At 43.2% G+C, this 12684-nt stretch overlaps 1 protein-coding gene across 1 annotated transcript in view; it reads right to left on the bottom strand.

Moving 5' to 3' along the window:
• Positions 1 to 11364, bottom strand: part of PTGR2 (prostaglandin reductase 2) — a 40739-nt gene extending 29375 nt beyond the window's left edge. Inside the window, exons 1-3 of the mRNA XM_011981504.1 lie at positions 11247 to 11364; positions 4047 to 4130; positions 2278 to 2396 (exon numbers count right to left, since the gene is read on the bottom strand). Of these exons, the coding sequence (XP_011836894.1) occupies positions 2278 to 2396; positions 4047 to 4083 (156 nt within the window). The 5' untranslated portion in view covers positions 4084 to 4130; positions 11247 to 11364. The remainder of the gene's footprint in view (positions 1 to 2277; positions 2397 to 4046; positions 4131 to 11246) is intronic.
• Between the last annotated feature and the right edge of the window lie 1320 nt (positions 11365 to 12684).

Here is a 12684-nt window from a genome sequence, read left to right as displayed (position 1 = left end):
TACAAAGCGACGGTAATTAAGAGAGCGAGGTACTAGCATGACAGATACACAGATTGATAGAATAGAGTTGAAAGTCCAGAAATAAACCCTCACATTTATAGTCAATTGGTTTTCCACAAGAGTACTAAGACAAACCAACGAGGAAAGAATTATCTTTTCAACAAACAGTGCTGGTTCATGTCACTTCGTGGTCACATATTTCTGGTCTCTCAAAAAAACAAAAAGTGCTAACATGACTGTATATTCACTTGCAAAAAAAATGAAGTTAGGTCAGGTGTGGTGGGCTTGCACCTATCGTCCCAGTTACTTGAGAGTCTGAGACAGGAGAATCACTTGAGTCCAGGGAGTTTAAGATTGCAAACAAGAATGAGTTGGGCCCTGTGATGGATAATTTTAGGTATCACCTTGACAGGATAGAGGGATGCCTAGATGGCTTGTGAAGCATTGTTTCTGGGTATGTCCTTGAGGGTGTTTTCAGAGGTAACTAGCATGTGAGTCTGTGGACTATGTGGCAAAGATCTGCCCTCAGTGTGGGTGGGCACCATCCATTCAACAGGAGCCCAGATGGAACAAAAAGGCAGGTGAAGGACAAATTCTCTCTCTCTCCTGCAAAGCAGGACACCCTTCTGCTCCTGCCCTCTGACATGAGAACTCCAGGTTCTTCAGCCTTTGGACTCTGAGACTGCACCCATGGCTACCCAGGCTCTCAGGCCTTGGGACTGACAAGTATACCAATGGCTTCCTTGGTTGTTGGGCCTTCCAGCTTGGACTGAGCCATGCTACCAGCTTCTCTGATTCTCCAGTTTGCAGACAGTCTATCATGGGAACTCTCAGCTTCCATAATCTCATGAGCCAATTCCTCTTACAAGTCCCCTCTCATATACATGTGTGTGCATGTCTGTGGGTGCATGCCTATGTGTGTGTTTGTGTTTCTGTCTCTCTAAAGAATCTTGATTAATACAGACTCCTTCCTCATACTCATACACAAAGTTTAACCCAAAATGTGTTACTGACTTAAATGTTAGAGCAAAACTATAAAACTCTTAGCAGAAAATATAGGACTATTGTGCTTCAATGGATACCATCAAGAGAATAGACAACCTACAACATAGTCTTGCTGTGTTGTACTCCAGCCTAGGTGACAGCGGCCAATTTCCCTACTGCAGCAATCTGATTCCAAGCACTGAGACTTTTAAGACAGGGTCTTGCTCCATCACCCGAACAGAAGGGCAGTGGCGCAATCATGGCTCAATGTAGCCTCAATCTCCCAGGCTCAAGCGATCCGCCCACATCAGCCTCTCAAGTAGCTAGGACTACAGGCACAGGCCACCACACCTGTATAAATTTTTAATTTTTTGTAGGTATGGGGTCTCACTCTCTTGTCCAGGCTGGTCTTGAACTCCTGGGCTCAAGCAATCCTGCCCTGGCCTCCCAAAGTGCTAGGATTACAGGCAAGAGCCACCATGCCCAGCCGAGACTCTTAATAGCAGGGGGTAAACTGACATATAGAGCTGTGCTTTTCATGGCCATAGGAAAAAGTTAGAAGTAAAGAAGAGACTGTATGACCTCTGGGAAAAGTAAAGCAAGACACCAGCTCATAGAGCCAAAGTCCCTGTGCCTAATGGCTTCTTATCTGCAGTCTTCGGCAATATGTGCGTTTTCAATAAATCTTCTTTATCTAGAAGTAGCATAAGTGAGTCTGTTCCTTTCAAAAAGAGATCAAATACAGGGCTGAGCACAGTGGCTCATGCCTGTAATCCCAGCACTTCAAGGAGGCCAAGGTTAGAGGATTGCCTGAGCCCAGCAAAACTGAGACCAGCCTGGGCAACATAGCTAGACCTCATCTCTTAAAAACAAGAAAAAGTAAAGAAAAGGAGGTCAACTAGAAATAAATAAAGATCTCATACATAGCCTCTCTTATAAAGTGGATCTGAAAGAATGTGCAATCTCATTTTACCATCTTCAAGCTTTATTTACTGAATTTGCAATCCTATTTTACTATCTTCAAGCTTTATTTACTCCTAGGAAGTAATCTGAACATTTGAAAGCACCTGAATCACATACATGTGCTACTATTATCTGTCCCCTCTACAACATTCCTTATTACACTAGTGAATAAAAACGAAGACAATCTATAATTAAAAAGTATCAATATATAACTGCTCAAATATTTACTAATCTATAAGGAGGGACTGCACAATAAAATTCAGATACAACAACACAAAAAATAATAAAATAAAGTTATTTTTCACCAAGTTACAACATCCTGATTCTTACCATGTAAGGATCCACAGAAAGATAAAGAGTTCTAACTTGCACTTGTCCTTCATTAATATTATCTGGTAAACAGACTTCTTCCATTCGGAAATTCTCTGCCACTGGATTACCATTTTTTCCTAAAATATTAGGCAAAAATATAAACTTAAAAAAAAGCTACTTTACTATTTATTATTATTATTATTATTTGAGACAGAGTCTTGCTCTATCGCCCAGGCTAGAATGCAGTGGCACGAGCTCGGTTTACTGCAACTTCTACCTCCTGGGTTCAAGTGATTCTCCTGACTCAGCCTCCCGAGTAGCTGGGATTACAGGTGCGCACCACCATGCCTGGCTACTGTTTTGTATTGTTGGTAGAGATGGGGTTTCACCATGCTGACCAGGCTGGTCTCGAATTCCTGACCTCTTGATCTGCCCACCTTGGCCTCCCAAAGTGGTGGGATATACTTATTAAAGGGTCACTCTAGGATTCAGAGTACTTCCTTTTAAAACAGGCACAAGGGGCCAGGCGTGGTGGCTCACACCTGTAATCCCAGCACAGGTGGATCACGAGGTCAGGAGTTTGAGACCAGCCTGGTCAACATGGTGAAACCCTGACTCTACCAAAAGTACAAAATTATCCAGGCATGGTGGTGCACACCTGTAGTACCAGCTACTTGGGAGGCTGAGGCAGAGGAATTGCTTGAACCCGGGAGGTGGAAGTTGCAGTGAGCCGAAATCGTGCCACTGCATTCCAGCCTGGATGACAGAGCGAGACTCTGTCTCAAAAAAAAAAAAAAAAAAAAAAAAAAAAAACAGGCACAAGTAAATCTATATTGTTTTGTAATTCTTCTGTAACTATAGAAATGACTCAGTACGTATTTCTTTTTTTTTTTAGAGACAGGGTCTTACTCTGTCACCCAGGATGGAGTGCGACTAAACTTTCCTTCCTCATTTTAAGAAGCAAATAGAAACTTAAAGGAATACAAGAGTAACAATAATAAAGTCTGAAAAATTAGGAAATTAAAAAATTAAAAAATTTGAGGCATGAGAAAAATTTGTAAGAAAAGATCATCATTATAGAAACTTAAACGAATATAAAAGCAATAATAATAAAGTCTGAAAAAATGGGAAGTAGGAAATTAGAAAATCTGAGGTATGAGAAAAATTTGTAAGAAGGAAAGGTTACCAGTAGAAGGTACTCATCTTCAGATATGTTTAATGCATATTTACTCTTCATAGAATTATTACATTTATAAGGTGGGAATAGTACATAAAGATCTTAATCTAACTGCTCATTTTACTAAAATTGAGTTCAGAAAAGTTAAGTGACTTCCCCAAGTGGGCAGCAGTGATCCAAATCTCTCAAGTTCTTTCCATACCTGTTTTTATGATGCAGTTTACATGTCAGCACTGATATAAGTTAGTACATTTCACATAAAAAAGAAAAGCAAATTTTAAGACCAATAATAGCATACTCTAAAGAAATAAAAGCCACGTATATTTGTAATGTAACCTTTCAAATGTTACAATTCCAAAATAACTTTATTTCATCAACAAATGCCTGGATAAGTTACTACTTGAAAAACCAGTACACTGTTTAAAAATGGCCTTGATAAGCTAACACTTGAAAACTATCACATCATTTAAAGAGTTTCTTCTAATATCTCTACTAGTGTTAATATCTTACTACCTTAATTTACCACATGAACATCACATTAGTTTTTATTCCTCCATTTGCATTAGTAATTATCAAAGATCACAGCTGTTCATTCATCACAAATACATACCAGGTCGAGAATTCAGTACCACTCTTTGAACAATCATCGCTCTGGTTGGGCAGTGGTTTCACAAGATTTCTGTATAAAATACTCCTATAAATAGAAAAAATTTTAAATCACAAATAAGAATTGAAGTATTCAACAATTTAAAAATAAAAAAGAAGTCCATTTGTGTTTCCCAATGAAGGGGAGAAAAATCACATTTAGGATCCAAAAAGATAAACTCTCCTGTCAGTTGGCCTCCTAAAGCAAATACATGAAGAAAGACTAAATCTAGTTAGAATTTTTAACTAATAGGAACAAGTTCACTGAAGATTAAGTGGGGCAAAATGTTTGTTTGTTTATTTATTTATTTTGAAGACAGAATCTCGCTCTGTTGCCCAGGCTGGAGTGCAGTGGTGTGATCTCTGCTCACTGCAAGCTCTGCCTCCCGGGTTCACGACATTCTCCTGCCTCAGCCTCCTGAGTAGCTGGGACTGCAGGCGCCCGCCACCGTGCCCGGCTAATTTTTTTGTATTTTTAGTAGAGAGGGGATTTCACCGTGTTAGCCAGGATGGTCTCGATCTCCTGACCTCGCGATCTGCCTGCCTGGGATTATAGGCATGAGCCACTGCAGCCGGCCCAAGTGGGGCAAAATGTTTTTGGTATCAGATAATTCTCATCTTCAAGCACACCATCATGAATAAGCCTCCTATGGCTCGATTAAAAGAAAACACCACAAGGCTGGTCCAAAGGTAGTGAGTTATCTCAACTGATTATTCACAGTCAGTAACAGGTCAGACCCCTTTGTTCTACTCTTTCCTCCTTCTCAGTACTGCACTTGACTTGTTTTTAAATAAAGACAAGAAAAAAACAAAACAAACAACATGATATATTCCTCCAGAGCTAGCAGTTAATCTAGTGGCAAAATAAAAACACTTACTGCGGCTGGGCACGGTGGCTCACGCCTATAATCCCAGCAATTTGGGAGGCCAAGGCGGGTGGATCACGAGGTCAGGAGTTCGAGACCATCCTGCCTAACACGGTGAAACCCTGTCTCTACTAAAATTACAAAAAAATTAGCTGGGCGTGGTGGCAGGCGCCTGTAGTCCCAGCTACTCCAGAGGCTGAGGCAGGAAAATGGCGTGAACCTGGGAGGCGGAGCTTGCAGTGAGCTGAGATCCCGCCACTGCACTCCAGTCTGGGCAACAGAGCGAGACTCCATCTCAAAAAAAAAAAAAAAAACAAAAAAAAACACTAACTGCTTAATTGACATGTAATCAAATTTTTTTTTTTTTTTTCTTGGAGTCGGGGATGGAGTCTCACTCTGTCACCCAGGCTGGAGTGCCGTGGCGCAATCTCAGGATCTCAGCTCACCACAACCTCTGCTTCCTCGGTTCAAGCGATTCTCCTGCCTCAGCCTCCCAAGTAGCTGGGATTACAGGCGTACACCACGATGCCTTGCTAATTTTTTTTTGTATTTTTAGTAGAGACGGGGTTTCACCATGTTGGCTAGGCTGGTCTTGAACTCCTGACCTCAAGTGATCTGCCTGCCTCAGCCTCACAAAGTGCTGGGATTACAGGCGTGAGCCACCAAGCCCAGCCACGTAACCAAATTTCCAAAGGCTCTTCTATTTGTTTATCAAAATAGAAATTCCTTTGCCTTCTTATCAGTGGTGAATTAAAAAAAAAAAAAAAAAAAAAAAAAAACCGAAATTCCTTTATAGTTTAGCTAACAATAAAAGTAACATATCAAAGGAATTTAAAAATCCTTACCTTAGAGGAAATTCCATATCACAATATGGCCAATAAGTAAAGGATCAGTTCATTCTGTTTTGTTTTATTTTTTGAGATGAGGTCTTGCTATGTTGCTCAGGCTGGTCTTGAATTCCTGGGCTCAAGTGATCCTCCCATCTCAGCCTCCCAAAGTGCTGGGATTACAGGCGTGAGCCACTACATCTGGCCAGTTTATTCTGGATTTACAATTTGAGCTAATGAAGGAAGCAAAAGAAGTTCCAGTACTAGCACTATCTGACTTGTTGAAAATCACTTTGCTTACTTTATCCACCAGTGAAAATTAGAAAATCAAGCCCTTAGTGTTACTATGTGCCAAGCACTGTTGTGAGTGCTTTGTACAGCTTGACTACTGGGATACATGCCGAGAAATGTGACATTAGGTGATTTCATCATTGTGTGAACATCAAAGTGTACTTACACAAACCTACATGCTACAGATGACACTAGACACCTAGGCTACATGGTTTAGCCTATAACTTCCAGGGTACAAACCTATATGGCATATTGCTGTACTGAACGCTGCAGACAAGTGGAACACAATGGTAAGTATTTGTGTATCTAAACATAGAAAAAGTACAGTAAAAATATGGGGTAAAAGATTTAAAAATGGGCTGGGCGCGGTGGCTCACCCTTGTAATCCCAGCACTTTGGGAGGCCAAGGTAGGCAGTTCACCTGAGGTCAGGAGTTCCAGACCAGCCTAGCTAACATGATGAAACCCTGTGTCTACCAAAAATAAAAAAAAACTTAGCCGGTGGGTAGGTGGTGCACGCCTGTAGTCCCAGCTACTTGGGAGGCTGAGGCAGGAGAATCGCTTATACCCTGGAGGCAGAGATTGCAGTGAGCCAAGATCGCGCCACTGCACTCCAGCCTGGGTGACAGAGTGGGACTCCGTCCCTAAAAAAACAACAACAAAAAATTTTTTTAATGGTATACTTATATAGGGCACCTTACCATGAATGGAGCCTACCAGATTAGAAGTTCCTCTGGATGAGTCAGTGAGTGAGTGGTAAGGGAATGTGAAAGCCTAGGACATTACTGTAGGCTACTTAGACTTTATTAACACTATACACTCAGACTACACTAAATTTCTTTTCTTTTTTTTTTGAAACGGAGTCTTGCTCTGTTGCACAGGCTGGAGTGCAGTGACGCAATCTCAGCTCACTGCACCTCCGCCTCCCAGGTTCAAGCGATTCTCCTGCCTCAGCCTCCCGAGTAGCTGGGATTACAGGCACATGCCACCATTCCTGGCTAATTTTTGTATTTTTAGTAGAGACGGGGTTAGATGTGTATAAGAGACAGCCTCCGCCTCCCAGGTTCAAGCGATTCTCCTGCCTCAGCCTCCCGAGTAGCTGGGATTACAGGCGCATGCCACCATTCCTGGCTAATTTTTGTATTTTTAGTAGAGACGGGGTTTCACCATGTTGGTCAGGCTGGTCTCGAACTCCTGACCTCATGATCCACCCGCCTCGGCCTCTCAAAGTGCTGGAACTATAGGCATAAGCCACCGCACTTGGCCCTACTAAATTTCTTAAAAAATAAAGTAATACTCCAGGCATGGTGGCTCATGCCTGTAATCCCAGCACTTTGGGAGGCTGAGGCAGGTGGATCATTTGAGGTCAGGAGTTCACAACCAGCCTGGCCAACATGGTGAAACCCTGTCTCTACTAAACATACAAAAATCAGTTGGGCATGGTGGTGCACTTCTGTAATCCCAGCTACTCGAGAGGCTGAGGCAGGAGAATCGCTTGAACTCAGGAGGCACAGGTTGTGGTGAGCCAAGATTGCGCCACTGCACTCCAGTCTGGGTGACAGAGTGAGACCCTGTATGTATAAATAAATAAATAAATAAATAAATAAATAAATAAAGTAATTGCACTATAATGTTCTGATGACTATGACATCACCAGGCAAGAGGAATTTTTCAGTTGCATTATGTTATGGGAGGCTCATCGTCTGTCATTGTTTGAACCATCATCATGTGGCAAATGATTGTATAATCTCACTGGTTGTTACAGAACAGCTAGTTGCCCTCAGTGACTATCCTCTCCTACTGGACGCTATGTTGCCCAGCTAAAAGATTACATTTTCCAACTCCCCCTTGAAGCAAAACCCAGCCATCACAGATTTAAACATAAACACTATGTCATTATTACACCTAATAGAAGTAATAGTACAAGTAATTCCTTATCATCATCTAATGCCTAGTGCGTATTCAAATCTCCTGATGTTTCAAGGATGTCTTTTTACATTTGGTTCATTAAAATCAGAATTCAAGGTCCATATACTACAGTTTGAGTCTCCCTTCCCTATTTCATGCCCTTGATTTGTTTCATTACTTTGTCTGTAGAATGTTCTTTGACTGCTTCCTCATGGTGTCATTTACCATCACAAGGTAAATGACTAGCTTTTAAAGAAAAAAGGAAATGTCTCTTCTATCTCCTTCCCTTATCTATGACTGCTAGTTACATCCAGAGGCTTGATTACTTCAGGTTCAATTTTTTAGGCAAGAATCTTTAAGGGTGGTGCCACATCCATTCATCACACCAAGAGGTCCATAATGCCATGTAGGACTACACGTGTTTTAAAAAGAAAACTTTCTACAGTATCACTATATGTGTCAATTATATAAGGATTAAAAAGCCAAAGTTTTCCAAATTAAGTGGGTCTAAGAGTCCTTAAGTAGTAATAGAACCATAATGGCTAAATTTTCAAAGTAGTCTTTCCAAATGAAATGTCATATTTGCCCTCTTATCTAATTACTGTCAATGGTATGCTTTATTTCTTTAAAATATTAATATGTATATTATAGATTTGTCCACTGCTTATCAGCATGAAAAATATACTATTAAAGTTCTCCCACTCTGTATTAAATTAGAAACTTTTCAAGTGTCAAATACTACAATTAATACAGGATAATTGTATGATATCCCTCCACAGTACCCAAAAAACACACATTTACAATATAGATAACTTGGCTGTGCACGGTGGCTCACACTTGGAATCCTAGCACTTTGGGAGGCTGAGGCAGGTGGATCACTTGAGGTCAGGAGTTTGAGACCAGCCTGGCCAACATGGTGAAACTCCGCCCTACTAAAAATACAAAAATTAACCGGGCGTGGTGGTGGGCGCCTGTAATCCCAGCTACTCGGGAGGCTGAGGCAGGAGAATAGCTTGAACCTGGGAGGTGGAGGTTGCAGTGAGCCAAAACTGAGCCATTACACTCAAGCCTAGGGGACAAGAGCGAAACTTCGTCTCAAAAAAATAAACAAATAATAAAAATAAAACATGGATAACTGGATTTAGTCATAAAATTAACAGCTAAAATAAGACACACCAAGTTCCAAGATCTGAAAGAAGGGTAGATTGCTAAATTCATCCCAAGTAGGGGAAAAAAACTCAGCAAATCCTATTTGCCTGGGATGCTATTCCTACTTGGTGCTAATATTCCAAAATAATAACAGATGAATTTGCTCTCATGTGATGATAAAGAGTGTGTTGAGTGTTTACCTTGCAGCCTGGAAAAGAGAAAGATCATTTAACTAGGAAGAACAGCGTACTTGTCCTGGTTCTAACCAGGTAGGAACTTGGAAAAAGTCCCTTCTGTCAACCTGTTTCCTTAATATTCCTAAACGCCAGGAACTGAGCAAAGACTCATTGATTAGCCTGTTTAAACCACCTCCCCTACCCCCATCCCCAAAAAACTGTGAGGTTGGTAATATCATCCTCTCAATTTTATAGATGAGAAAAGGGGCCGGGTATGGTGGTTCAAGCCTGTAATCCCAGCACTTTGGGAGGCTGAGGTGGACGGACCACCTGAGGTCAGGAGTTGGAGACCAGCTTGGACAACATGGCAAAACCCCACCTCTACTAAAAATACAAAAATTAGCCCGGCGTGGTGGCAGGCACCTGTAATCCCAGCTACTCTGGAGGCTGAGGCTGGAGAATCACTTGAAACCGGGAGGTGGAAGTTGCAGTGAGCCGAGATCATGCCATTGCACTCCAGCCTGAGTGACGAGAGCAAAACTCCGTCTCAAAAAAAAAAAAAAGAGAAAAGAGGAAAAAAAAAAAAAAAAAAGAGGCACAGAAAGATTGAATAATTCGCTCAAGGTCGCAAAACTTGTAATAACGCTAGAACCCCTACTCCAACGCGGCACCTACTATTTCAATCACATTAGCTTCTTAATACCTTTTAATACCCTTATTTCGTGCAATTTTTCTGCCACTAGCAACTCTGTTGACCACACCTTGTTATAAAACATGTCTTTCCGGGCCCAACGCCGTGGCTCACACCTGTAATTCCAGCACTTTGGGAGGCTGAGGTGGGAGGATCACTTGAGGCCAGGAATTTGAGACCAGTCTGGCCACCATGGCAAAACCCCACTCTACTAAAATACAAAAATTAGTTAGGTGTGGTGGTGGGCGCCTGTAGTCCCAGCTACACCGTAGGCTGAGGCTGGAGATTGAGGTTGCAGTGAGCCGAGGTCCAACCACTGCACTCCAGCCTGGGAAAGAGTGAGACTTTGTATCAAAAAACAAACAAATCACATGTCTTTCTGGATCTCTCTGCCAGTCTTCTCCTCCCCTTCCGGTTTTCTGGTCTCCTCCTTCCCCTCCCGAAGTCTTGCATGTGGGAATTGCTATCTGGCTCTTCCCTTTCTCAGTGACCTCACTGAGCCCTATGGCTCCTGCTACCAACCACTTTATATGGAAATTGATAATAATTTGCGTCTCTGGCCCAGAATTTCAAACTAACTGCCCAGATCGTCAGCGCTAAGAGGATAAGGACTCATCTGCTTTCTTCAATGATGTGACTCCAGGCCGGGCGCGGTGTCTCACGCCTGTAATCCCAGCACTTTGGGAGGCCGAGGCGGGCAGATCACGAGGTCAGGAGATGAAGACCATCCTGGCTAACACGGTGAAACCTCGTCTCTACCAAAAACAACAAAAAATTATCCGGGCGTGGTGGCAGGCACCTGTAATCCCAGCTACTCGGGAGGCTGAAACAGGAGAATCGCTTGAATCCGGGAGACGGAGTCTGCAGTGAGCCGAGATCAAGCCACTGCACTCCAACCTGGGCGACAGAGCGAGACTCCGTCACACACACACACACACACAAATGTGAGTCCAATCCCCTAAGCCCGGCACATGGTAGGTGCTCAACTAATCTATGTTAAATGAAAGTTCCAGAGGCACCTCAAACACAATTACGTCAAAACCTCAGGTTGCTTTCCCCCAAGAATTCAAAGAAACACCCCAAAACCTGCTTCAAAAAGAAGCTTCCGCTTCTCAGTGTTCTGGGCAATAACGCCAGTGTCCCCGGTAGATCCGGGAGGACGCCTGGAAGTCACCCTGGTTGAGTCTCCTCCCTCCCCGCTGAGGCCCGAAGCAGCTTCAGGAGCCACAGTCGCGGCGGCCGCTCGCGCGTCACTGACCGTAGTGGAGCCCGGGTAAACGAAATCTCGCGTGATTTGCCGGAAAGATGCTGTACTCCACGACCCCAGCTCGCCCCCAGGCCGCGGCCCTCCGACCGCAGTACGCAGGCGCGCGGCTGGGCCCGGCTCCGCGCCCCCTCCCCTCCCAGGGGCGGGGTTTGGAAGCTTAGGGAAGATTCCCGGGCGCCCCACGTTTCCGGGAGAAGCAGGGGATATGCAGCACGTCAGGGGAGAGTTACTAGTCTGGATAAAGTGCGTTAATAACTTAACCGAGATTGGTTCCCTGTGGCCGCCCCTACTGCCTTGACCCAAAAAGCAAATCTTGCAACCTTGACCGGCGAGTTCACATTTAGCAGTCCTTGAAGAAGCTGTATTAGTTTTGTGGATTTCTCCCTCAACCTCGATTGGGAAATCATAGTGAGAGAGGGACCGTCAAGCCTACTCCTTGTTGTATAGACGGGAAACTGAGTCTCGGAGAGCTGATGTGATTGGATCACCTACCTTTCAGCTGATTAGGGGCAGTGCTGAAATAAAACGCCTGTCCCCGGACCCTGATCCTGGGCCCCTTTGCGCCTCTTTTATTTCACAAAGAATACCAAATTCCTCCAAGATTACCCAGAGTAGGCTGATTTCTCAATTTTATTCATTGTTAGTTGTCTCCTTTTGTGCTGGACTGGGTTGAGCAAAGTGTATACTTAGGACAGCTTCGGATCCTCAGGGACTTAAGACCCTAAGAAAGATCATGTGAATAAGGCAGGTATAAGAATTGCTTGTATTCACGTGAGAGCTAATAGCTCAGCACAAGTCACGCATGGAGTAGCTGAAAGATGACGAGGTTGGTGAGCAAGGGAATAGTGATCGAACAGGTTGGAGCTCCTGGTAGCTCTATGTCTGAATGTTTTTGCTTCTTTGGGAAAGCTTCAGGAAGGACTAGGAGAATTATACTACTTTGCAAACATTTTCAGACAGGAGCTAAAGTCTTTTATCTGTCATGGACAGGCAGACAGATCTTCAATGCCTTTTGTAATGACTTAAACCAAATGATGAAAAATAAAATGCTCAAATAGACAAAAGGTAGTAGTATAAAATAAAGGTAATCTAGAACCTGATTTAAAAGAAACACTCATTCAAAATAGAAAAGAAACCCTGCAATATTAAATTAGTTTTGGGGCTGGGCCCGGTGGCTCACGCCTGTAATCTCAGACCTTTGGGAGGCACAGGCAGGTGGATTGCTTGAGTCAGGAGTTCGAGACCAGCCTGGGCAACGTGGTGAAACCGCGTTTCTTCAAAAAATAGAAAATAAAATGAAATTAGCCAGGTGTGGTGATGCTTGCTGGTAGTCTCTCAGCTGCTCAGTAGGCTGCAGCGAGCCTTGATCACACCACTGCACTCCAGCCTGGGTGACAGACTGATACCTTGTCTTAAAAATTTAAAATAC

Source organism: Mandrillus leucophaeus, unplaced genomic scaffold, assembly GCF_000951045.1.
Source record: "Mandrillus leucophaeus isolate KB7577 unplaced genomic scaffold, Mleu.le_1.0 Scaffold228, whole genome shotgun sequence".
Classification (NCBI taxonomy): Eukaryota; Metazoa; Chordata; class Mammalia; order Primates; family Cercopithecidae; genus Mandrillus; species Mandrillus leucophaeus.
This window is presented reverse-complemented; position numbering and strand designations above follow the sequence as displayed.